At 44.9% G+C, this 26,998-nt stretch overlaps 1 protein-coding gene across 1 annotated transcript; it reads left to right on the forward strand.

The window, feature by feature from the left end:
• The first annotated feature begins 1,015 nt into the window (after positions 1-1,015).
• Positions 1,016-26,411, forward strand: LOC119965128 (schlafen-like protein 1). The gene is made up of 4 exons (XM_038795464.1): positions 1,016-1,053; positions 13,080-13,570; positions 16,614-17,291; positions 26,090-26,411. Exons 2-4 carry the CDS (start codon positions 13,235-13,237, stop codon positions 26,273-26,275), a joined length of 1,200 nt encoding a protein of 399 aa, XP_038651392.1. The 5' UTR covers positions 1,016-1,053; positions 13,080-13,234; the 3' UTR covers positions 26,276-26,411.
• Positions 26,412-26,998: the final 587 nt, after the last annotated feature.

Consider the following 26,998-nt stretch of genomic DNA (forward strand, 5'->3'; position numbering starts at 1 on the left):
CTATATTAGTAATTCCACTCCCATCGTCTTCATTGGAGAGTTCTTCCAGAGAGGCAGTCACAGGTCTGATGGGCCGAAAGGCTGATTCACTCGCAGAGATGGATCGTGGCTGTTCACAGTGAAGCGCAATTAGCTTCTCGCTTCGATACAGCGGGAGTTGTGTTTTGGAGCCTGCTGCCAAAAGGAAACACTTTTGTTTTTTATTTTCCTGCCAAACAAAATTGTTAAAAGCAGGCTCCAGACAGAGTCATAGCGGGCAGGCAAAGTCTGCTCAAGGCACCGACCTCAATCTCCAACCAATCCTTTCTAACCAGATCGTGATCTCCACATTAAACTCGGAGGATACAATCCAAAATTCAACTCAAGGTCCCGCAAATCAGAGAGAGTTTTCATATTATATATATCTCTCCAGCACCAACACAGAGATTTCTGGCTTGTATACTTGTTTACGATTGTCATTTTGTTTTCTGAAACTATTGAGCAGAGATAAATGACGAATTGTTTGAAATGTTTCTAGGAGTTTGACATTATAGAAGATTTTTTTTGAACCATTTGCTGGTGAATGTACAGAAACCGATCCCTTGCTGGTGAATGTGCAGAACGAGTATTCTTCAGTAAAATGGTGCCTGGACAGGGTCGAGTCCCCACTGTATAACAATCTGAAAGTAAATATAGCCAATAATTTATCAAGAAATGTATGACAATGTGGATCGTTGTATCAAACGAGGCTGCAGCGTGATATTTAAACCAGATAGGTTTGATGGTTCAAACCTTTGATGAGGTTCTTGGCATTGCAAGCTGCTGGAAGTTGTGTGCGGTGCCTCACACACTCCTCCAAATCGGGGTTAATTGCTTCAAAGGAAGCCCAATGTGTTGCAACGTTTGTGGAGTTGAGTCGCGGTGCAGTTTAGTGGGGGGGTAGCTCAGGCTGCCTTGAAGGTTGACATTACATCATGTCTTATGGCCCTTTATTACATCAGCTCACACGGATAATTTTTTATTAAAATAAAAGAAAGCCACTCAGACCGTGAAAAAAAAACACCGATGGTAAAGGTATGTGTGCTTCTCTCCATGGTCGCACTGAATTTAGTTAATAATGTTATCATATTGTCCAATTGTGTTCTTAAAGAACAGCTCAAGCCGGAGGGAAGATGGTAGATTCGAAACAGACTAGCTGACGAGTCCAGGGGTATAATGGTTTGAGCCTCATTGAGAAATGGGTGTGTTTTCCACATAGTTTTATGTTCGTCTTTGAAACGAATTCAACACGAAATGTGGCAGTGTTAATCTGAATCAGATCCTGCTAAAATTCTACACACCCTACTGGTTCCTTTCAGCCTCCATGTGGTTATAATTTATTCTGCACAGTGGTTCTTTGTTTTTGTTGCTTTTTTAGTTGTCTTTAAAAAATAATTCTTACAGCGACTAGTTTTTCTATAAACGTTTCTCCCTTTCAACGTACCGAGCCTTTTGCTTTGGGCCGTTTGGTGGTAAACTTCGAAGCAGCCTTATGAATCTTCGGCAAATTCAATGTCACCACTGACAGACACATCCATTGGACAGTGGTGGACAGTTCGTTCCCTGTATACAAGTGAATGCAGGGATCAGCAACAACTTTCAATTGTTGTATATTTTCAACCATTGTTACCCCGTGTGAAAGCTAAAAGTCAAACTGATACTAACCCGAAATGAAGGAAAAACGATGTGCAAAGTATTTGAGAAATAAAATATATTTTCTGTTTTATAGGGAACCATTCTATTTCATTGTAAAAAGAAACATTGTGTGCAGGAATATTTGGTGTTTTTCTTGCTGGTAGATTTCCTGAGGCAATGCAGTATATAATTCTATTTTTTTAAGAGGTGTGTGACAAGGCTAGCTCTTAGAATTAGAACAGTACAGCACAGAACAGGCCCTTCGGCCCTCAATGTTGTGCCGAGCAATGAGATCACTCTTATTGTCAGAATGTTCTTGAGAAGGTGTTGTTGGTTAGGCACTTCCTTAAACTGCTGCAGTCCTTGTGGTCATGAGATGTGTCTTTATGTTCCTTTAGGACAGTCTAATTTTTGTGAATTATGTTAACAGTATTGCTGTGTGGTGTTTAATAATCACTGATTTTCCAGTCAATCCAACCAATAGAAAATGAATGACTTCTTTTTGATTATTTTTTGTCTACCTCGAACTGTGCAATGTAAATTGTTCTAGCGAAATACTTTCAAAGCTGCTAAGTATTAAAGGATCTCCTGCACTGTGGGTGAAGTTGCACGAGGCACAGTTGGAAAGTCAATACCAAGGTTAATGAGGGCTGCATTTCACGTTGAAGTTTCAGCAGGGAAATTTTTTTCCAAATATGTAGGCTTCAGCCCAGAGACAGTGAAGCTGGAGGAAGTCAGAGGCAGAAAAGGGCAAAGAGTCATCAGCTGCCCTTCAGTTCGAGGATAATTGTTTAGTAAGGGTGGTGAGTTTCCTGACCATGGATCTTCATGTGCCTGAACAGGCAGATTCTCCACTAACCGACGTTGGGGCACATGGGGCAGGAGGTCCCATGAGGTAGTGAGATCTGGAGTGCAGGATTTGCTTCCGTTTCTTCCCTGTTGCCTCTCGATCTCATCATTAAGATGTTGTGAACTCAAAGCACAGTGCGGTTTGCTGGCAGTTGTTGCCATTTTGAACAGTTAGTAGCAAGCCCATCCAACTCTTCATGGCAATGCTGCTGCACTTCAGAGTATCTTTGAAGTGTTTTCTTCATCCTCTCCAGAATGTTGCTCATTCAAAACGGGGCCTGGTAGGGGAGATGTTTTTCAGCCATCTGGACAGTGTCCCGTTCATCAAAGTTACTTTTACAGGAGTTTTGTCTGAAGCCGACATCAGGAAGGTCACTAGTGTATATTTGTGGGTTCTCCCATTGAATATGGAGGATGTGGTGGAGGCATTGCTGATGGACGTTCTCTAGCTCTCTTATGTACCATGGATACACAGTCTAGATCTCACTGTGGTACAGGAGTCTGATGATGACATCTGCCTCTGTACACTAGGACTTTGTTGACTTATGGAGGACTTGTGAACTTGAGAACACTCACTGCTATCATTTGTAGAAGGTGGAGCTGGTGCAGCTGATTGGATGATAGATCTCTTCATTAATACTTGCCTTTTTCTGAGAGAGGTGACTGTGATATGGGACGTGCTCAACATATTCCAGAGTCTCTCCTTCAACACAATAGGACTATTTGACTGACCAGGAGTTAAGTCTTGTTTTTACAACATTCAAGGACAGGCCGAGTTTCTTGAATGCAGAATTGAAGAGATCAAGAGTGGCTTGCACATTTGGGGCAGAAAGTGTAATGACACTGCAGTCATCCACTTAACTGTTGATCATGTGTGTGGCCAGTTTACTTTTCACACTGAGGTTAAAGATTTTTACATCTAGGCAGTTTTAATACTGACACCAAAGGGAAGTTGATCTTTGAGGCAAAAAGCCACGATCAGGTAGATTGTAAGTAGTATGGTGGCTATCACAAAACCTTGTTTGATACCAATCCGTATGTGGAAAGCTTCTTTTTCCAATCTCCTGCTCAAGAGACTTGCAGTCCTCTATCATCAGGAAGCTACTGCAGGATTGTGATGAAGTTTCTTGGGCATCAAAATCTTTTGGAGCACAGTCCACAGAGCCTCACGATTTACTGAGTCAATTGCAAGTCAGGTCAATGAATGCAATGAAGAGTTTTGACACTTTTCTGGTGTGGTAACACAGACCATGTTGGGGTTCCTCAGGAAAGTCTGAAGCCACACTATGTCTTTGTTGGTGTCCTCAGCCACAGAAAGTTTCAGGAGAGTGTGTTAGGACCCCCCCCCCCCCCCCCGCCCCCTGCATTCCTGAAGTCAGGAGGGAGTCCCTTTGTCTTCCAAATCCACAGGATGATGTGTGATGTGTGACGTTGCTGTTTTTTTTTTCTTTTTGATTGCTTGCTGCAGATTCTCCATCAATGGTGGGGCATTCATGGATTCTACGGTTGAGGAGTTATTGAAAAGTTTCTTTCCTGCTTTGATATATGGTATTGTCATCCTTGAGAAACGCCATTCTGGGACAAAGGGGATTTAGTGCAGGTGACCCTGGTGATTTAAAAAAAACCTTGCATGTCATGATGATCAGTGTCAAGTTGGCCCTCTTGGGCTTTCTCTTCCCAACGCATGCTCACTATCCTTGGAATTTGTCTTTGGGCATCAGTCTTCAGCTGTTGTAACACAACCTTCTTGATTTGGGACCTTGGTTGTTCTGTCAGGTGATGAAGGCTGCTCATTTTTGTTCAAGGTAGTCACCTATTTCAACATAATTTTTATTGAGCCAGTCCTCGTGCCAATGATGCATGAATATGATGGTTTGGACACGGGAGTCTAGTACACCTGACTTAATTTGACTCCACTTTATTTTGAAATAGTCAGATATGTGAAGACATTCTGATTGGTTGTGAGTTGCATCTGGAATTCCTCTCTTCAGTTGGGCTGCTTTGGGGCTGAGACATTGATCTCCTTCCTCTTGGACTTTTTGGCGTTACAATGATGTATTGATGCTGCGTGGATGTTCATCACCAATTGAACAAGTCTATAATCTGTCCAACAGGCGTCGGTCCTCCACATGGATTGTGTGATACAGATGTCACTTAGTTCTTTGATCTGAACAATAACATAATCCAGGAAGTATCATTATTTTGATCTAGGGTGCCGCCATGTGGTTTTATATTTGTCCTTCAGGTGGAAGATGGTTTTTGTTATGATGAGGCCATGCTGAGCACATCTTGTCAGTGGGAAGGTGCCATGTGCATTGGCTTTTCCCACCATTTTTTTCCCAATGGTTCACTATAGATAAAGAGTCACGGCAAACTCCGGCATTAAAGTCCCTCAGAAGGATGATTTTATTTTCTTCTTTTGAGCTGACAATGAGGATTTCATCAAAAATAAAACTTTATTCCTTCACTTCTTCATAGGAGCCTAGGGCCAGGGCATAAGTTTTGATGATGGTGGCATATTGGTGAGGATTGAACTGTACTGAAATGTCAAGAGTCTTACATATATACAGCTGGGGAGTTTTGGCAGAGCATCCAAAGATTCTATTTTGGATGACAAAGCCAACTCTGCGGATATGAAGGTCAATGTCGGTTTTTCATGTGAAATGAAAATTGCTTATTGTCACAAGTAGGCTTCAAATGAAGTTACTGTGAAAAGCCCCTCGTCACCACATTCCAGCACCTGTTCAGTGAGGCTGGTACGGGAATTGAACCGTGCTGTTGGCCTGCCTTGGTCTGCTTTCAAAGCCAGCGATTTAGCCCTGTGCTAAACAGCCCCTATTTCCACTGGAAGGGATCCCCTTGCTTATTCTTTTGGTTGCCCTGCTCCCCAGCCCAGGAAGATGGGTTTCACTGAGGGTGGTAGTGTCAATTAGCTCACATGATACAAATGCAGTTCTTCTTGGACAGTCACCCTTCAGATTATGTGAGTGTCCTAATATTACAAATTGCAAAATGTAAGGTTTTCTTTCTTTTCGCACCATGATGGTGATCCGGCAGGATGTAGTTCCTCAGCCAGGAGAAATTGGAACAGCCTAAGGCACCTTTTCTACCCTCCTCCCCATTTGTGAGATCAGAGGGTATTATCCTGACGAGGACTGCCCATCCACAGATGCCGCTGCCCAAAGACCCCTCTGTCCCAAACAAGTGTCTGTCAGGCATCTCTCTCCTATGTGCAGAGCCTTGACTAAGGACAGCCAAGTTCACAGCCCCGCCCCCTTCATCAATTCTCCATCACCACAGAACGTGACAAATGAATGCTGGTAGAAGACTGCGAGTGACTTTGTTTAATATGGGAACTTTGGGGCAAAGTCATTGTCCACATATAGAACATCAAACATACAGTGCAGAAGAAGGCTATTCGGCCCATCAAGTCTGCACCGGCCCACTTAAGCCTTCACTTCCACCCTATCCCCGTAACCCGATAACCTCGCCTAACTGTTTTGGTCACTAAGAGAAATTTGTCATGGCCAATCTACCTCACCTGCACGTCTTTGGATTGTGGGAGATAACCGGAGAACCCGGAGGAAACCCAAGCAGACACGGGGAGAACGTGCAGACTCCACACAGACTGTGACAAAGTGGGGAATCGAAACTGGGACTCTGAAGCTGTGAAGCCACAGTGGTATCCACTTCTACTACCGTGCTGCACATGATCTTGACAGATTGGTGATGGGATTTGGCGATGTGTCAAACCACAGTGACTGGGACTATCCTGTTGCAGCCTTCTTCAACCTTGGTAGCTGGTGAAACACACAGCCTTCTTTCATCTGTTCTGCCGTTGAGGGCCATCCTTTGTCTGGCATCTCCCCCATGACCTTACCACATGGATGGCTCTACCAAGAACAGAAAGCACTTGACAGTCAAGGGACTGCCCGAGAGCACAAGCTTCTCCTTCACATGAAGGACACGGCCCAGGAAGGAAAAGGGTAAGAGTGTAGAGTGATCTATAGTTGAGGGTAAGAGTTTTATATTTGAGACATTGGGGAGCTGCTTCATTCCCAATATGAGGACAGCACAGTGGCTAGCACTGTGGCTTCACAGCACCAGGTTCCAGGTTTGATTCCCCGCTGGGTCACTGTCTGTGCGGAGTGATGGAATCATTAATTCACCAGACACGTGCTTCCGATATGAACAGTGGTTTTAATCTACTTACTACAGAGCCAGCCTGTTACCTGTTGATGAACTCTCGGTGAACTGCAGGCTGACTCTGGACAAGGGCATTTATACAGCAGCACAAGGGGGAGGAGTCGTGGGCGGAGCCCCGTACAAACTCCTGAGCATTCCCAGAGCTACTTCCCCTAGTGGTCGGATAACGCTACTGCGCTTACAAAGATACAGTGTGAATAACCAAGTTACATTCACCACATTCACCCCCTGCCAAAAAAATCAACTCCGGCGGGGGTGGTGGTCTACAAAGTCAGTCTGTCCGGTGGTCGAACTGTCCGCTGTGATCTGCGGAGCACCGGGGTTGCAGCCTCTTGCGGTGGCTAGATGGGTGTTGTGTGCTGGGGTACGATGGCAGACTCCAGGAAGGGTTGTATCCGAGCTTCATACTCTCCTGGTTCGACCGGGGACTGGGTGCGCTGGGGGCTGGCTGGCGTGGGTGCGCGGAACTGGTGGAGCGAGCTCGTGGGCTCGGGAGCGCGAGGGGGCAGCAGCATGGGGTGTAGGGCAAGGGGGTCCTTCTGTGGGGGTAGAGGGGGCGCTGGATCCGGCGGGTGCCAGATCCCGGAAGGATACCGTGTCCTGACGGCCGTCAGGGAACTCGACGAATGCGTACTGGGGGTTGGAGTGGAGCAGGCGCACCTTCTCAACAAGGGGGTCAGTTTTGTGCGCCCTGACGTGTTTCCTCAGGAGTAGGGGGCCCGGTGTCCTCAGCCATGCCGAAAGTGAGACCCCCGTGGTAGTGCCCCTGGAAAAAATGAAGAGCCTCTCGTGAGGGGTCTGATTGGCTGATGTGCACAAAAGGGACCTAATAACGTGGAGCGCGTCTGGGAGGACTTCCTGCCACTGGGAGACTTGGAGATTTCTAGACCGGAGGGTCAGCATGGCGGTCTTCCAGACCGTCGCATTCTCCCACGTTCCCTCTGGGGAAGTAACTGGTAGTCTTCCTCGAGGCAATGCCCTTGTCGAGCAGGTACTGACGCAGCTCGTCACTCATGAAGGACGAACCCCGGTCGCTGTGTACGTAGCTGGGGAAACCAAACAGGGTGAAGATGCTATGCAGGGCCCTAATGACTGTGGGAGTTCATGTCGGGGCACGGGATAGCAAATGGGAATCGGGAGAACTCATCTACGACATTTAGAAAGTGAACGTTCTTGTTAGTTGAAGGGAGTGGCCCTTTGAAATCAATTGCGAGGCGTTCAAATGGCCTAGAAGCCTTGACCAGGTGGGCCCTGTCTGGTCTATAGAAGTGCGGTTTGCACTCCGCACAGATCGGGCAGTCCCTGGTGACCGCTTTTACCTCCTCGTTGGAGAAAGGCAGGTTTCGGGCTCTGATGTAGTGGGCGAGCCGGGTGACCCCCGGGTGGTAGAGGTCATTGTGGATGATTTTCAATCGGTCAATCTGCGCACTGGCACATGTCCCGCGGGATAGGGCATCCGGAGGCTCGTTGAGCTTCCCGGGTCGATACTTAATATCATAATTGTAGGTGGAGAGTTCGATCCTCCACCTCAGAATTTTGTCGTTTTTAATTTTGCCCCTTTGCGAGTTGTCAAACATGAAGGCAACCGATCTTTGGTCGGTGATGAGGGTGAAACTCCTACCTGCGAGGTAGTGCCTCCAGTAACGAACAGCCTCCACAATGGCTTGTGCTTCTTTCTCGACTGAGGAGTGTCGGAGTTCTGAAGCGGAGAGGGTACGGGAGAAAAATGCGACTGGTCTCCCTGCCTGATTTAGTGTGGCTGCTAGAGCTACCTCTGAGGCGTCGCTCTCAACCTGGAATGGAGTGGATTCATCCACCGCCCGCATGACCGCTTTGGTGATGTCCTCCTTGATGCAGTCGAAGGCCTGGCGTGCCTCAGCTGACAGGGGAAATTGTGCGTCACTAATTGGGTCTCGGTGTTCCAACGAGCAATGGACCGAATGGTGGACCAGTACGGGCTGCGGGCCACGTTTCCGTACTTGGACAATGTCACCATCTGCGACTACGACCAGCAGGACCACAACGGGAAATCGTGTGGCCCTAAAGAGTGGGCGGGCTTTGTCCGCATATTGAGGAACCCACTGGGCGTAGTAGGAGAAGAAGCCCAAGCACCGTTTGAGGGCCTTGGGCCAATGGGGGAGGGGAAGTTCTAAGCATACCGTCCGGGTCTGGGCCCAGGGCTCCATTGTCCACGACATAGCCGAGGATGGCTAGTCTGGTTATGCGGAAAATGCATTTCTCCTTGTTATACGTGAGATTCAGTTTCTGTGCCGTCTGGAGAAAACGGTGGAGGTTGGCGTCATGGTCCTGCTGGTCGTAGTCGCAGATGGTGACATTGTCCAAGTACGGAAACGTGGCCCGCAGCCCGTACTGGTCCACCATTCAGTCCATTGCTTGTTGGAACACCGAGACCCCATTAGTGACGCCGAAAGGGACCCGGAGGAAATGGAAGAGACAGCCATCGGCCTCGAATGCCGTGTAGTGGCGGTCCTCCGGGCGGATTGGGAGCTGGTGGTATGCAGACTTCAGATCCACCGTGGAAAAGAACCGGTACTGGGCCATCTGGTTTACCATGTATGCAATCCTGGGGAGGGGATACACGTCAAGGAGCGTAAATCTATTTATGGTCTGACGATAGTCAACAACCATGCGGAATTTTCCCCCGGTCTTAACGACCACCACCTGAGCTCTCCAGGGACTATTGCTGGCCTCTATAATCCCCTCACTGAGAAGCCTTCGGACCTCTGTTCTGATAATACCCTATCCTGCAGGCTGTATCGCCTGCTACGAGTGGCTACGGGTTTACAGTCCTTGGTGAGATTGGCGAAGAGAGGAGGGGGGGGGGATTCGCAGTGTAGCGAGGCTGCAGATAGTGAGTGGGGGCAGGGGCCCACCGAAGCTAAGGGTGAGGTTCTTAAGGTTACATTGAAAGTCTAGGCCTAATAAGAGTGGCGCGCAGAGGTCGAGCAAAATGTAGAGTTGGAATTTTGAGTAGCTAGCGCCTCAGATTGTGAGTGTCGCGGCGGTTCGCCCCTGGATCGGGACCGAATGGGAGCCTGAAGCGAGCGAGATAGTTTGTCGCACGGGGAAAACGGGGAGCGAACAGCGTCTTACCAGGTCTGGATGTATGAAGCTCTCAGTGCTCCCGGAGTCTTAGAGGCATGGCGTTTTGTACCCGTTGATTTGGACCTCTGCCATCGAATTTCGCAGATGCTTCGGCCGTAATTGGTCCAGAGTGACTGCGTTGAGTTGCGGGTAGTCGGCGGCTCGATCAGCTGTGCTGGAGTGGCCCCATGATGACTGCCCTCTGAGTTCGTAGTCGTACTCTTCCGATGAGTTGCCCGAGCGTGGAGATGCAGATCGGGCCCGTGGATCGCACGTGGCGGGCGGCGAGGAAGATGGCGTCCAAGATGGCAGCCCCCATGAGTCGCACGTGGCCGGCCGCGTGGTGGAGGTTTGCCAAGATGGCGGCCCCCATGGATCGCATGAGGTGGGAGGGGGCAGAGTCGGGGCATAGGCCGCAGCGTTTCGGGCCCCGCGGGCCTGCGGGTGTGGGGAGCGATTACTTTGTGCCGGTGGGGAGTTGGAAGCTGGGGCCCTTTTTGAGAGGCACACTCTTGCGTAGTGGCCTTTCCGCCCGCAGCTGCTGCAGGTCGCGTTGTGGGCCGGGCAGTGCTGCCGCGGGTCCTGGTTCTGGCCGCAGAAATGGCGGGCTGGAGCAGCATAGTGGCTGGCTGGAGCAGCAAAGTGGCTGGCTGGGGCAGTATGGTGGCTGGACAGCCGCGTCGCACAGGCCTGGGGAGTCGCTGGTTGGGGGCCCATGATTGGGTCGCGGGGTCCGCGGGGAACAAGTTAAGGCTGCGGAAGGAGACCTCCATCGTGGTAGCAGCTTCCACAGTTGGTTCTAAGTCTTGGGCCCCCTTTTCCAGCAGTCGTTGGCGCACATAATTAGACCTGAAGCCCGCTACAAAAACATCACGTACAGCAAGTTCTCTGTGTTCAGCCACGGTAACCGCTTGATAGTTACAGTCATTTGACAAATTATTGAGTTCCCTTAAAAATTCAGCGAGTGATTCTGTAGGCAGCTGGCGGCGAGTCGTGAACACATGGCGTGCGTAAACTTCGTTAATGGGCCTTACATATATCTTATCAAGTACCGCTCGCGCTGCAGTATATGAACCGGCCGAGTTTAGTTGCGTAGAGATTCTGTGGCTCACCCTCGCGTGCAGTAGACTTAACTTCTGTTCCTCTGTCGTTTCGGCTGTACTCGCTTCTGCCAGGTAGGCCTTAAAGCACCGCAGCCAGTGGGAGAAGATTTATTTTGCCTCTGCATCCTGTGGGTCGGGTTCCAGGCGTCCAGGCTTGAGGGCTGATTCCATGATCGATCTTGACTGTTCTTAAGTAGATTAAATTGATGGAACCATCAATTCACCAGACACGTGCTTTCCGATATGAACAGTGGTTTTAATCTATTTACTACAGAGCCAGCCTGTTACCTGTTGATGAACTCTCAGTGAACTGCAGGCTGACTCTGGACAAGGGTATTTATACAGTAGCACAAGGGGGAGGAGTCGTGGGCGGCGCCATGGGTGGAGCCCCGTACAAACTCCTGAGCATTCCCAGAGCTACTCCCCCTAGTGGTCAGATAACGCTACTGCGCTTACAAAGATACAGTGTGAATTACCAAGTTACATTCACCACACAAAGTCTGCACGTTCTCCCCGTATCTGTGTGGGTTTCCTCCGGGTGCTCCGGTTTCCTCCCACGGTCCAAAGACCTGCAGGTTAGGTGGAGTGGCCATGATAAATTGCGCTTAGTGTTCAAAAAGGGTAGGAAGGGTTATTGGGTTACGGGGATAGGGTGGGAGTGAGGGCTTAAGTGGGACGGTGCAGACACGATAGGCCAAATGGCCTCCTTCTGCACTGTATGGTCTATGGTCTAAGCACAAATTAGGGTATTTAAAAGGTTGAGAGGTGATTTGAAGTTTTCACAATACTAAGGGGAACAGATAGGATAGATGGAGAGAAACTATGTTCTACTGACCAGGGAGCCTAGGATTCAGGATCACAGTTTGGAAACTAGAACCAGACCTTTCAGGAATGAAATTCGGGAACACCTCTACTCGTAAAGGGTGGGAGACGTTCGGAATTCTAATTCACAAATGGCAATGAATTCTGGGGCAATTGTTAATTGTAAATCTGAAATTGTTAGATTTTGTAAGCCAAATGTAATACAGAATAAAATGAATTATTACAGTAGAAAATAAAGAGTAGAAACTCTAAAGGAGGTTCAGGAACAGAGGGACATAAGCCATTGAAGATGAAAGGACATGTTAAGAGAGCAATTAATAAAGCAGATAGGCTTTTATAGTAAGGGCACTGAGTTCAAGAGTAAGGAGGTCATGTTGAACTTGTATTTGACACTAGGCCTCATCTGGAGACTGCGCCAGTTCTGGGCGCCATACTTAAGGAAGGATGTGAACGCATTGGAAAAATTACAGAGGAGATTCGCAAGAATAATTACAGGGGTAAAGAATTGTAGCTATGAGGATAGACTGGAGAGGTTTGGACTATTTTCCTTGGTAGGAAAAAGAAGGCTGAGAGGAGACTTAATAGAGATATTCAATATCCTGGGGAAAATGGACAGGGTTATTAGTGAGAAACTGTTCCCATTCAAGAGAGCATCAAGAACTTGAGGACACAGATTCAAAATAATTGGAAAAAAGTGTAAACATTATGTGAGGATAACAAATTTCACCCAAAAGGTGGTTGGAATGAACTTCTTGAGGGGTGCTGGAGGCAGGTTCAATCAGGGTTTTCAAAAGTAAATTGAATTGTTACCTAAAATGAGAGAATGTGCAAGGTTACATGGTTAAAGCAGGGGAGTGGGACAAAGTAGAATGCTGCTTCAGAGAGCCAGTGCAGACTCTGGGCGAAATGGCCTCCTTCACTGTAAAGGTTCTGTGATTGAGAATGTGGGGAAAATGCCCATGTGGAGTTAGGTCTCACATCCGTCATAATCTCATTAAATGGTACAGCAAGTTCAAGGGACTAGATGTCCTGTTCCTGTTCCTTTATTCAATGTGGATTTGCTGCAGGATTAATCATGAACTTTTAGACCCGAATTTTGGATGAGCTGTAGGCTGCTAGATGACAAGTGTGGGAGGACAGCCAGAAGACTGCTGGAATAATGGAATCTTGGGATGACAAAGGTATAAACAGCAATGCATGGGCTGAATTAAGGGGAGGTGCAAGATATTATGGCAATGGAAGTTGGTGGCCTCGTCACTGAGAGGATTGGAGAATGGAAATGGTACCCACTGATTATGATATGTCTGATCTGTGTCCTTTTTGCGATTTCTTCTCTTTCAGGTAGAGAATTTCTGCCCTTAATTAAGGGGAAACCCCGGCAAGAAATTTTGACCTTCAAATCTTGTGGGACAATGGAAACATCAGAGACAGCACCAAACATCTAAGGGATTGCTCTTGCCTCAACTCAATCAGCAAAATGCTTTTTTAGTAAAGCAATGGATGATGACAATGCCAAGGCTCCTTGTTTGTCATTATTTGTGGGTAACCTAAATCCAGATTACTCCAAGGAGCTGCTGAGTTACATGCTGAAAGATTTACTTGCTGCAATCGACATTGTCCTGCAAAGACATGACATAGAAGTCTTCAAGAAACACAAACGAGCCCATGCATTTATCCGCCTGAAGATGGGGATTGGAGTTCAAACTATCCTGAAACAACTTCAGGATCCTGCCATTTTGGATGTAAACAATATGAAAGGATTAGTAGTTAAAGGGAAAATGTTAAAGGTTGCCAAGGATATCCGTGACTTTTCAGAGTACACATTCGGCAAGGTAAAATTTCATGATCCATTTGCAATCGTATTCCTTTAACTGTTCTAATGTACTTTTAGTGGTACCAGAAATGTGAAAAGAATCACTCATTTGGGTTGGGAATTGATGCCAAAGGATTGTGGAGAGGGTTGGCAAACATTTACTACCCTGTCCAATAAAGTGGAAGAAGAAAGAAAGCCGGGAAATAATATACCATTCTGTTTTTTCTCACTGGTGTACGTACATTTCTTCACGTTGACTTTCTGATTGACATTATTGTTTAACCATTGGTAACCCAATTATTCCATAAATACTCACATTTAAATAACTCCATTTAGGTTTTGCATCTGCAATACAGTCACAGTCATAGAATTTACAGTGCAGAAGGAGGCCATTCAGACCATCGATTCTGCACCAGCCCTCGGAATGAGCATCCCACTTAATCCCATTGCTCCACCCTATGCCCATAACCCAGTAACCCCACATAACCTTTTGAACACTCAGGGGCAATTTAGCTTCGCCAATCCACCTAACCTGCGCATCTTTGGACAGTGGGAGGAAACCGGACCTGGAGGAAACCGATGCACACACGGGGAGAAAGTGCAAACTCCACACAGACATCCACCAGACAACTCCACCCAAGGCTGGAATTGAACCCGGGACTCTGAAGCTGTGAGGCAGCAGTGCAAACCACTGTGCCGCCCATATAGGATGAAATGAGCTCACAAGACAAATTAGAAAATACTTCTTCACACACTGGCTGGTAGAAGTATGGAGCCCTCTCCTACAAGAACCAGTAAATGCTAGCCCTATTCATTAAATTGGAATTTTATAAGTGGATATCAAGCCAAGTGAATGGAGTTAGCATACAACCAGCTATGAGCTCTTGGAATGGTGGATCAGGCACAAAGGGCTGAATGGCTTTCCTGCCCTGTGATCCAAAGACATAAATCATCAGCACAACTGGTACAGATTCCTAAAGAGTCCGCCATGCTTGGATAATTTAATTGAATGTTTTGAGTGTGTATAAATTGAATGGAGGGAGAGGAGGTGCATTGCTGACCCCTAGAACCACATTTTGATTTGAGATAGATAAGTTTCCTTTGTGGTTTTGTCTTCATTGTGTTCCTTTAAGGGGCTGTCCCTTTACTTGTTAATTTGCCCCTTGTTATGCTCAGAACAATGTAAGTAGCATGGGCGTAACTTCAATTTAAAAAAAATTCATTCATGTGATATGGATGTCGCTGGCTGGGCTAGAATTTATTGCCCATCCCTAATGGCCCTTGAACTGAGTGGCCTGGTGTGGATCTGGAGTGACGTCCACGCCAGACTAGGTAAGGATGATAGATTTCCTTCCCTAAAGGTCATTAGCGAACCAGATGGGTTTTAACAAAAATTGACAAGGGTTTTATGGTCATCATTAAACTTTTAACTCCAGACTTTTATTCAAAGTTCACCATCTGGACTGGTGAGATTCAAGCCAAGTTCCCCAGGCAATTACCCAGGGTCTCTGGATTATTAGTGACAATACAACTGCACCTTTGTCTCTCCTTATGCATACCATTGTAGCTTGGTTTACTACCATCAAATCCAGGCAGTGGCAAATATATCACAATTTTATTACTTTTACAACATGAAACAATATATTGTTTTCAAATAAAACCTTCTATCGTTCTGTCCTGTTTGAAAACAATCTGAAAAACTCCACTGAAGCAGTGATCCATACTTAGTGAATCCAGTTGTATGGGATAAAGCTGCTGTCACTTGAGCTAATAGCGACAGTTTTCCACCCAAGTTGTCCAAGTTCAGAAATAATTCTGCAGTTTAAATTTCCAACCCTCTGTTTCAATTCATGGGTTAACTTTTGGCAAATCATTGTAGAATCAGTGCATCAATTGTTTTTAAATTTAGAGTGCCCAATTCATTTTTTCCAGTTAAGGGGCAATTTAGCGTGGCCAGTCCACTACCCTGCACATCTTTGGGTTGTGGGGGAGAAACCCACGCTAAACCCGGGGAGAATGTGCAAACTCCACATGGACAGTGACCCAGAGCCGGGATCGAACATGGGACCTCGGCACCGTGAGACAGCAGTGCTAACCACTGTGCCACCGTGCTGCCCCAGGTGCATCAATTTTTTAATGTCAGTTTTAAATAGCTCACAAGCTCTAACTGTTGCCTGTGGAAGTAATTTAAGCTCGGAACCATGTTGTGGCAACTGCATCCCCTCTATATTTGACATACGTTTATTCATACAAGTCTGGACAGCACAATCCTTTGCTGTACTGTGAAATATCTCATATACATAATGCAGGTTGTGATTTAACACAGACTTTCTGTTGGAAGAGAGTCAAAACTAGCAACTGACCTATCCCAAAGATCATTTCATCCTCACCAGAGGGCAAAAATAATCACAGGGTTGACAGAAAAGGAGAGAGCAGATTGGCTGTACACACCCTGGGAAATGGGTGGGGTGTGAGGACAATCTACAAAAGATGATAAAACAACAGGAGATGGACAAGAAATATACAAAGGTATGTTTAAATACGTTAGGCAGTCCCTTCTAAGTACTTCGATTGGCAGACCAGAGACTAACAACCATAATATTACTGTATTTGTGAAGAATACAGATAAGGTTATGCCATCTATGTTGCTGACTCATCTTTGGCATTTCTGAACATTATTTTGGTTCAAACTTCTGAAGTCTGAAATTACATTGTACTATTAAACCATATTTTATAAATCACACCGACAAACTTATACAAATGTGGTCCAGACTTATTGAATCAAGTTGCACAGAATTAGTAAATCTAATCCAGTTACCCTGATTACAGGTACACTTCTTATATTTCAGTTTATTTTTCCTGGCTTTACATACTCATTTAACAAGTTATGAAATTTATCCTGAAAGTCTGCATTTATGTTTAAAGAGCATTTGACCAACACTAAAGAAGATTCCAGTTTCATTACAAATTTAATGTCTTAGGTTGCTATCTAAAGCCGAAAACTAGATGACCTGGAAGAGTATTGGACATGTAACTTACTTTTGCATTTTGACTATTCCCAGAACAGTCCTGCAATTACGTCAAGACATGAATCTCAAAGTCAACCACAAAAGGACAAGAAGAGACTGGAGCCAATGCAGGATACATCTGGAAGCACCCCTGGGAAATCCAGCTACCCAGCAAACAAAATCATTGACCATTTATCAACCCCTCTGAGTGGCACAAAATCAGACAGCGCAATCATCGGTGGAGAAATTTCTGGACAGGAACGTTTATTTTATGGGGCATTGATGGGGAGTGAAACGAGGAATGTTGAATTCAAGCGAGGTGGAGGAGAATACCTGAATATGGCACTGAAGAACCACGTTAGGAAATATGTCTGCGCGTTTCTCAACAGTGAAGGCGGGAGTTTGTTTGTGGGTGTGAATGATGATGGCACCGTGTGTGGAGTGGAATGTAACCACAAAGATGAAGATCGGGTTAGACTTCTGATAGATTCAATTGTGAAAGGGTTTAAGCCGCCACTCTTCCCAAATTCCTACTCTATCACCTTCCTTCCAGTTATCAAGGATGGGGACACCGGGATGTTTCTGAAGGTTGTGAGGTTAACTGTGCATCCACCCAAGAAGAATGGTGATATTTTACTGTATGAAACTGACCAGGGTGAAGTGTACATTCGCAGAGATGGCAGTATCCAAGGACCACTATCAGGAAGTTCCATTCAGGAATGGTGCAGACAGGTAATGAATGAATCATTAGGCGAGTCTTTCATTCTCACGCTGCCAGCCTATTTTGGGTTTAGCCAGGTACATTTAAAAAACACTTGTTCTTCCAAACAATTGTATTGAGTCGAGAATGGAAACTGGTTTAAAAGGTCTGCCAAACCATCATATTTTCAATGTGAGAAAGGACATGTATTTCCACAGTTTTCTTCTTATACTTTGTGCATAAATATACAGGCATTTTAGTTTGGAATTCTTGGATTCCACAACTTGGCATTTTATCCTCCCAAGTCTTTATTTTTACAACCCTGTCCTGTTTAATCTCCTTCAACTATCCAACTTCCAATGTTCCTTGAGTGTATCTTTTCCTTACTTTATCTTCTCCGCACTATATTCGATTAAATCTACCTTCCATTTCTAGTTGAGCTCCTTTTGTGGATAATCAAAATTGGCATTCAATCAAGGACCTGTCTTATCCTCGCAGGTGGACATTAAAGATCCCAGTGTATTATTCAAAGAACAGGGGAGCTCTCCCAGTGATCCGTTCAATATTTATCTCAAAATCAACTCCTAAAAGGGCAGGAACAACTGGGGTCAATGCGGAGTGAGATGAGAGTTTCCTGGATTGTTCCAGGAGATGGTCACCCCACAGACAGTGAGTGAGAGGTCAGGATAGTAAATAAGTGGCCATCCGAAAGAGGCAGGAAGTACAGGAATCTTCAGGCTGTGTGCCACTCTCAAACCGGTACTCAGTGTTGAAGACTATTGGGAGTGATGACACATTGAAGGACTGTAGTACAGGCCGTGGCACCAATGGGCAAGGAATACATAAGGGGAAAAGAGTAGAAATACAGTCATTCTCGGAGATTCCATATTTTGGGGGTCAGAGAGGCATTTGTATAACTGTCATTGTAGGTTCTACGTGGCATGTTGCTTCCCTGATGCCGGGATTAAGGACATCACGGAGAGAATGCAGAACACTTTGCAGGGGAAGAGAATGAGCCGGAAGTTGTGCCATGGATATAGAGATGGCAGAATACTGATGTCCAATGGTCATATTTGCAGAAATTAGAGACAAAATTAAGAAGTAGGTTAAAGGTAGTAATCTCTCGAATAGTCCCAGTGCCATGAGCTAGTGACAATAGAGAGGGAATCAGGGGAGAAACTTTCGGCTGGTTGGAGTCATACCTGGCACAAAGGAAGATGGTTATGATGGTTGGAGGTCAATCATCTCCGCTTCAGGACATCACTGCCGGAATTCCTCAGGATAATGCCCTAGGCGCAACCATCTTCAGTTGCTTCAACAATGTCCTTCCTTCCATCATAAGGTCAGAAGTGGGAATGTTAATGGATGACTGCACAAGCAATGTTCATCACCATTTGCATCTCCTCAGCTAACAAAGCAGTCCATGTCCAAATGCAGCAAGACCTGCACAATATCCATGCTTGGGATGACAAGTGACAAGTTACATTCATGCCAGGCAAGTGCCAGGTAATGACCATCTCCCACAATAGAGGATCTAACCATTGCCCCTTGACATTCAATGGCATTCCCATCGCTGAATCTCCCACGAATAACATTCTTGGGTTACCATTGATCAGAAACTGAACTGGACTAGCCATATTAATACTGTGGCTACCAGGGCAGGTCAAAGCTAGGAATCCTATCCTGACCCCCCAAAGCCTGTCCACCATCTACAAGGCACAAGTCAGGAGTGTAATGGAATTCTCTCCACTTGCCTGGATGAGTGCAGCTCCAACAATACTTAAGAAGCTCAACACTATCCAGACAAAGCAGTCTGCTTGATTGCTTCTCCTTCCACAAACATTCAAACCCTCCACCACCAACAAAAAGTGGCAACTGTGTGTACCATCTACAAGATAGACTGCAGTAACTCACTGAGTTTTCTTAGTTGGCATATTCCAAACCCACAACCACTATTATCTAGAAGGACAAGAGCAGCAGGTACTTGGGAACCCACCACCTGGAAGCTCCCCTCCAAGTCATTCACCACCCTGACTTGGAAATATATTGCTGTTCCTTCACTGTTGCTGGGGCAACATCCTGGAACTCCCTCCCTAACAGCATAGTGGGTGCACCTACCCCCCAAGGACTGCAGCGTTTCTTGAAGCAACTCATCACCACCTTCTGCAGGACAACAAGTGATGGGCAATAAATGCTGGCCTAACTAGCGACTCCACATACTGCAAATGATTTTTTTTTTAAAAAGGAAGATCGGGCGGGTCGATGCACGGCTTGAGGCATAGTGTAGGATGGAAGATTTCAGATTCTTGGGACCAATTCTGGGGTAGGGGACATCAGTTGAAAAGAGATGTGTTTTTGGCAATGTTCAATACTGTGGCTGGGGGTTGTGTTAAGTTGGCAGGGAGATAGGAACAAACATTTAGAAGTAGAAAAGAGGAACAAATTGTATAAAGGAGTAAGAGTTTTGAATAATACTGGTGAGGGAAGTAGCTTCATATGACAAAGGAGCAGACTTAAGAAGGACTATGAGGATGCAGGGACAATTTTAGAATGCATGAATGTAGATGTGAATAAGATTGGTGAGCTACAAGCAAAAACAGCAATGTGGGGATTATGGTACAGTGGCAATACTGGAAATATGGCTTAAAATGGTGAGGACTGGATGCTTAATATTCATGGATACAAAGTATTTAAAAATGATGGGGAAGAAAAAAGGGAGGTGGTGTGGCAGATTTTATTAGGGAAGAGACTGTAATGCTGGAAAGAAGATGTCCTAGTGGGGATAAAAGACAGAGAATCCATTTGGCTAGAGTTGAGAAGCAAATGATCACTCCACTGGGATTCTTCATGTCTCCAACTAGAGAGAAATATAATCAGCAGGGAAATCATTGGTGTGCAAGAAGAATAGAGTGGTAATATTGGGGGATGTTACTAACACACTATCCTAATCAATATTTGGGTAATTAAATGGTAAGGAGGGGGAGAAGTTGCTGAAATGTGTTCAGGAGAGCTTGATGTTCTCAACCCAACGAGGAAGAAAGCATTGATGGTTCTGGTGCTGGAGAATGAGGTGGGCCAAGTAAGAGTGATTACTATATCATCAGGTTTAGATTAGCAATAGTGCTAAGAGCAAGGAACAACCTGAATTTCTAAATTGGAGGAGGGCTAACATCAATGGGATGAAAGGTATCTAGCCAGGGTAAAATGAAACCAAAGATTGACAGGAAAATCTATAATGGAACAGTGGATGGTTTTTAATGGAAATTATATTTTGGGTACAGGCTAGGTAAATTCTGGCATGGGCAAAAGGCATGGGGACCAAAACCAGGGCTTCTTAGATGACACGGGAGAAAGAGAGCATGATGAAACAAAAGATCAGGGTATCTTGTCAGCTGAATTCTTCAAGTGAAAATGAGGTCAAATAAAATAAGTTGAGAAGGGAAGTGAAGAGGAAAATATAACTGGCAAAGAGAGAAGGTGCGAACGGAACAGATTTTAACATCAAAGGCAACCCAAAATTATTCTACTGACATGTAAATAGTAAATGGGTAATGTTAAGAGAGTATCCCAAAGCCCAGAAGGATAACTTGGAACACAAGTTGTTAGTGGTTTATATTTTCAATTTGGTATACTGTGAGGAAAAATATGTGAACCAGGGAGGAATAGTCCAGTGGTCGTGTGAACAATTAATAAAGAATATTTATTAGCTTAAAAGAAAGAAAACACATGGCAAGAAGGGCTAATAATACAAACCCAATCACACTGATGGCTATACACACACTGTATTACATGAGGTTACCCCTTTGATTCCCAAATACCTATGTTCCTTGAACTCTGAGATGTCCCTTTGTTCCCAAGCAACATCCAGCATTACATACATTTGTGAGCTAAATCCAGCATATAATTACCACACACAGGTTATTTGCCAAGTTTGGGAAAACTGTCTTCAGTTTCAGCAAAGGCAAAATCTGCTATTTTTCTATAGCGGGGCATAGTTATGATGGTAGTTGCTTTCTCCTTTCTCCAATTATTGTGCCATGAATATATAATTCTATCCCTTTTATGTTATCCGCCCTGTAGAGTTAGATTTTAACATATAAATGTCAATTTCCTTATCTCTCTACTTTGAAGAGATAATTTTGTTCCCCATCATTTTTAAATACTTTGCATCAATGAATATTAAGCATCTAGTCCTCACCATTTTAACCCTTATTTCAATACCCCATTGTTTTCCTCTAGTCACATAGGTGAAACACTTGCTTTTCTCACTGATACATTAATTTGCATCTCAAAATCTCTTCAGACAGCTGCCCTTACCAACTTCCGGTTTTATTATCCAAATTTCATTTATTTCAATTTACTGGGACAAGGCCTCTGAGAGACAACGCAAGTGACATAGGTTTAGAGGCACATGGCAAAGCAGGATACTTAATGGGTATTTGTATCACTTGACTATAGGCGGGATTTCTCCCCCCCCCCCACTCCCATGGCATGTCTTCTGGCAGTGGAGATGACTCATCAGTGGGATCTTGCAGCCCCACTGATGTCTATGGAGGTTTGCATGGCTCGCCCATTCTGTTACCAGGAAGCCTGCTGCAGAGGGTCGACTTCGGCAGAACGGGCTGGAAAATCCCACCAGGCGATGGGGCTGGAAAATCTCACGCTATGTTTTTCACTCATAGTGAAGATTTTAAAGAACTTGCAGATTCACAAAGCAAAGGCCATCACTTAATGCTACCAATGAGATCCTTTACTTCGCTTTGGTCGAAATCTTTGTAAGTACACAAAGTTAAAATTTGCCCATTAAATATAACACAGTCAACAAAGAAATCCAATAGGGAATTCAAACGAAACTTCTTCATCCAGAGCGTAAAGAGAATCATAGAATCCCACAGAGCAGATAGAGGCCATTCAGCCCATCAAATCCGCACCGACCCTTCGAACTCTACCCATACCCTCTCACCCAACCACCCCTTCCTTCCCCGTAACCCCATAATCTAACCTGCACATCCCTGGAACTAAGGGGTAATTGAACATGGCCAATCCACCTCACCTGAATATCTTTGGATGTGGGAGGAAACCGGAGCACCCGGAGGAAACCCAGGCAGACAGGGGAGAATGTACAAAGTCCACTCCATAGACAGTGACCTAAGCCGGAATTGAACCCTTGTCCCTGACGCTGTGAGGCAATAGTGCTAAGCACTGTACCGCCCATATGTGAAACTAATTGCAGCAACTAGTTGAAGCAAATAATATAGATTCATTTAAGTGAAAGCCAGACAAGCTTGTGAGGGAGAAAGGAATCAAGGGTTATGTTGAGTTTTAGATGAGGAAGGATGTGAGAAGGCTTGTATGAGCTGGTGAATCGCTTAACATGCAAATTAGGAGCAGGAGTCAGCCATAAAGCCCTTTGAGCCTGCTCTGTCATTTGACAAGATGATAATTGATCTGAATTGTGGCCTCAATCCTACTTCCCTGTTTACTCCTATACCCTTTGACTCTCTTGTTAGTCAAGAATCTAACTAACTCAGCCTTAAAAATATTCAACGACCCTGCCTCCTCTGCTCTCTGGGAAGGGAATTCCATCGGCTAACCATAGATGTGCGGGTTAGGTGGATTGGCCATGCTAAATTGCCCGTAGTGTCCTAATAGTAAGGTTAAGGGGGGGGGAGTTGTTGGGTTACAGGTATAGGGTGGATACGTGGGTTTGAGTGGGGTGATCATTGCTCGGCACAACATCGTGGGCCGAAGGGCCTGTTCTGTGCTGTACTGTTCTATGTTCTATGTTCTATAGACCTCTATGACCTCATCTTCATCTTAAATAGGGTAGCCATTATTTTTAAACTGTGTCCCTTCATTCTAATCTCTCTCCCACAAGGGGAAGCATCCTTTCAGCATACACCCTGTCCAGTCCCCTCAGGATCTTATCTATTTCAGCAGGTTCAGTTCTCAGTCTTCGAAACTCTAATGGATCCAGGTCTGATCTTCATTCATCATGGGAATCAGTCAAGTGAAACTTCTCTGAACTGCTTCCAATGCAATTATATCCTTTCCTGAGTGAGGGGACCTAAACTGTACACAGCACTGCAGTTGTGGTCTCATCAATACCCAATACAATTGTATCAAAACTTTCCTACTTTTATATTCCATTCCCCTTGCAATGAAATACAACATTCCATTTGCCTTCCTCATCCCTTCCTGTACCTAGAGCCTAACTTTTCCTGATTACCAGGACACTCTCTGTGCCACAGAGTTTTGCAATCTTTCACAATTTAAATAACATGCTGTTTTTTTCTATTCTTCCTGCCAAAGTGGATGAGTTCACATTTTCCAACATCTATACTCCATCTGTCAATTTTTTTTTGCCCACTCACTTGTCGAAACTTATTGTTCTGATTCCCAGTTGGTGTTACTAATGGACAGGAAGGTCCCAGAATGGAACCCTGGCTCAGTAAACTAACTTTTACTCTTTTTTTTTTAGAAAACACTTTTTTTTCTTCCAGAAAACGTGGAGGGACAGATTCACAGGACAGCCAATTAGCTTTGAAGAACAAATAAAACATATATTAAGCATGAAAAGTTTAACTAAAATACAATACACCTTCACTCCCACTCATCTTCAAAGATGTATATGGGTTGCAAGGATAACACACATTACAACATAAATTTTATGCTACAATGTTCTCAATAAACACACAGCCCCTGTAACCCAACAGGTTAATTGTGCTCAGACAACAGCCCACTCTGAAACCCACTGGCAGATGCCACTCAATTGATCTGCTGTGGATTTTGCCTCAAATTCCCCCAGATGATTGTCACAAAAGTGTTTCCAAACTTCACTCTCAAAAAGACACATTTTTTCAAACAATGCTTTCCCTCAACAGTTTTCATCAAGGATCCACCTTCAGGCTTTCCAACTCTCTTTTCAAATAAGGCTTTCTCTCAGCTGTTTTAGCATTGATCTGCCTCCAGGTTTTCCAACTCTCCCTTCAGTAATCCTTTTTCTTCAATTGCCTCACGCATCCAAACGTCCACACAAACTCTCAGGTACTCAGCCCCTTTCAGAATATTACTGTTTCAAAGACTGAAATGGAGGACGCCAACCCGTATGATTGCTTCCGATATGTGGCTTTTCTCTAGCCAACCTCAGCAGCTCTGCTCTTCCCAGATCTGGCTTTAACTTCAACAAACAGTATTTTAATTATTTTTGTGATCTCCAGCCTTATCTGCTGTTGCACTCTTAAGTTTGTACCATCTGTCCATTCATGCCATGCTCTGATTCATTATGCTTATTGCTACCATGTTCTCTTGCCTTGACCTTTTCCTTAATTTACCTCAACTTTGCTCTTGTGATTCTTTGCCCCTACTATTTAGTTTAAAGCACTCTTATCACCCTAGTTATGTGACTCATGAAAACACTGGTCCCAGCATGGTTCAGATGGAAATCGCCCCAACAGTACAGCTCCCAGTTTACCCAGTGATCAGTGCCAGTGCCCATGAACCAAAACCCATTTCTCACACACCAATATTTAAGCCATGCAGTTAACTCTCTAATCTGATTCACCCTATGCCAATTTGCTTGTGGCTCAGGTGATTATTACCTTTTAAGATACTGCTTTTTAATCTAGCCTCAATATGCTAATGTTCCTTTTGCAGAACCTCATTCCACTCCCATCTATTTCATTGGTATCCATGTGGACCATGCCAATTGGATTCTCCCACTTCCACTGTGAGGTCCTCTCCAGCCTTGAACAGATGTCTTGAACCCTGACACTGGGCAGGCAACACAGCCTTCTGGACACTCACTCAGGTACAGAGAGCTGTGTCAATCCCCTGCCTATACTGTCCCCGACTACCACTACATTTCTATTTACTTCTCCCACGGTGCCATGGTCAGTTTGCTCATCCAACATGCAGCCCTACTTTCATCCATATAAGCTGTAAGAACTACAAATCATGTAAGTGCAAAGACTAAGGCTTCTTCATTGCTACCTGTCCAACTTATAGTCACAACCTCCTGTCCCTGTCCATGGAACAAATCAGCTGACTCTAGCCTAAGGCAGGTGACCGTCTTCTGGAAAAGAATGTCCAGGTAACTATTCCCCTCCTTGATGCATCACTATGTCTGTAACTTGGCCTCCAGCTCATTGACTCTGAGCTGAAGCTTCGTGAGCTGAAGGTGTGGTTGTAATAATAATAATCTTTCTTGTCACAAGTAGGTTTACAGCACTGTAATGAAGTTACTGTGAAAAGCCCCAAGTCGCCACACTACGGCGCCTGTTCGGGTACACAGAGGGAGAATTCAGAATGTCCAATTTACCTCTTACCACTTATTTCGGGACTTGTGGGAGGAAACCAGAGCACCCGGAGGAAACCCACGCAGACACAGGGAGAACGTGCAGACTCCGCACTGTGACCCAAGACGGGAATCGAACCTGGGACCCTGGCGCTGTGAAGCAACAGTGCTAACCACTGTGCTTCCGTGCCGCCCATGGATCACACTGGTGTCTATGAGCTCCTATATATTCCAGCTTCACCTTCCCAGCGATCATTATTGTGTTTTTATTAACTACTTAATTGTCTTGCCTTTCTTGTGCTTGTATTCTCATATCAATAAATCCCGATTGCTGGTTTTGATAAGATGAATAGGAAATTCACCAACCTTGACCCGTATGATGTCACCCTGTATTTATGTTTCCAAATGGGGGGGGGGGGTGTGACCTGCCCCGATCCTCCGAATTCTCACTTTCTCTCATTGACTTATGGTCCTGCTCTACTCTCATATATTATGTAATTCTATGCAAAGTTATATTTTTTGCTTTCTCGTAAGCAATGGACAACAGAAATAAAGAAACTGCAGGACACAATTGACAGTTTAGTGAAGGAAGAACATCGCTTGCAGGAAGAGGTTCGCCAGCAACAACAATCCATCCTAGAATTGCAACAGTTACAGCAAGAACTACAGATGATGAATTCAGACAAGGCTGCCATCTCAAATCTCTGCTGTGTAATCTAACAACACGGGACACCAAGCCAGCCCAGAGGATTCCAATTGAAATTCTTACTAGAGTCATCAAGGGAAACGACCATAAAGCAAACAGCTCGGAAATGACAGTTTAATAAAATCTCTGCCGCAGACCTGAAATTCTCAATAGGCCTCCAAGGATTAATGTGATTCTCCAGATTTCAGTATGATTTGTATTCAGATTTGATATTATTGATATTTAGGATTGAGAATCCAAGTGTGTTGTGATTAAGACTTTAATTTCCTCCTTCCCACATCTATGCAACAGGAACTAGGACAAATGTGGTTGATCTTTTGCACCTTAGTTGGTTTAATTATCGCCTATAATGCCAGTACTAAGAGCTACTGCTCCAGCATGTTAGAGCACATATGAAACCATGAAACCCTGAGTAAATCAATGTGTATTCTGCAGCATGCCAGCTGAGTTCAGCTCTCTGACAGTCAAAAAGAACACCACCGCCTTGAATTTATAGTGTCCAACATTGTAAAATGTCCCAAGGCGTTTCTTAGTATCATTTATCAGACAAAATGTGACAGAGCTCCATAAATATGTTAATACACGTGACCTAAGGCTTGGACCAAGAGGTAGGTTTTTAATGCGTGACTTAATGGAAAGGTTTTTTTTAAAGGGGCAATTTAGCATGGCCAATCCACCTAGCCTGCACTTTGGGTTGTGGGAGCAAAACTATGCAAACACGGGGAGAATGTGCAAAC

The sequence above is a fragment of the Scyliorhinus canicula genome, chromosome 1, assembly GCF_902713615.1.
Source record: "Scyliorhinus canicula chromosome 1, sScyCan1.1, whole genome shotgun sequence".
Classification (NCBI taxonomy): domain Eukaryota; kingdom Metazoa; phylum Chordata; class Chondrichthyes; order Carcharhiniformes; family Scyliorhinidae; genus Scyliorhinus; species Scyliorhinus canicula.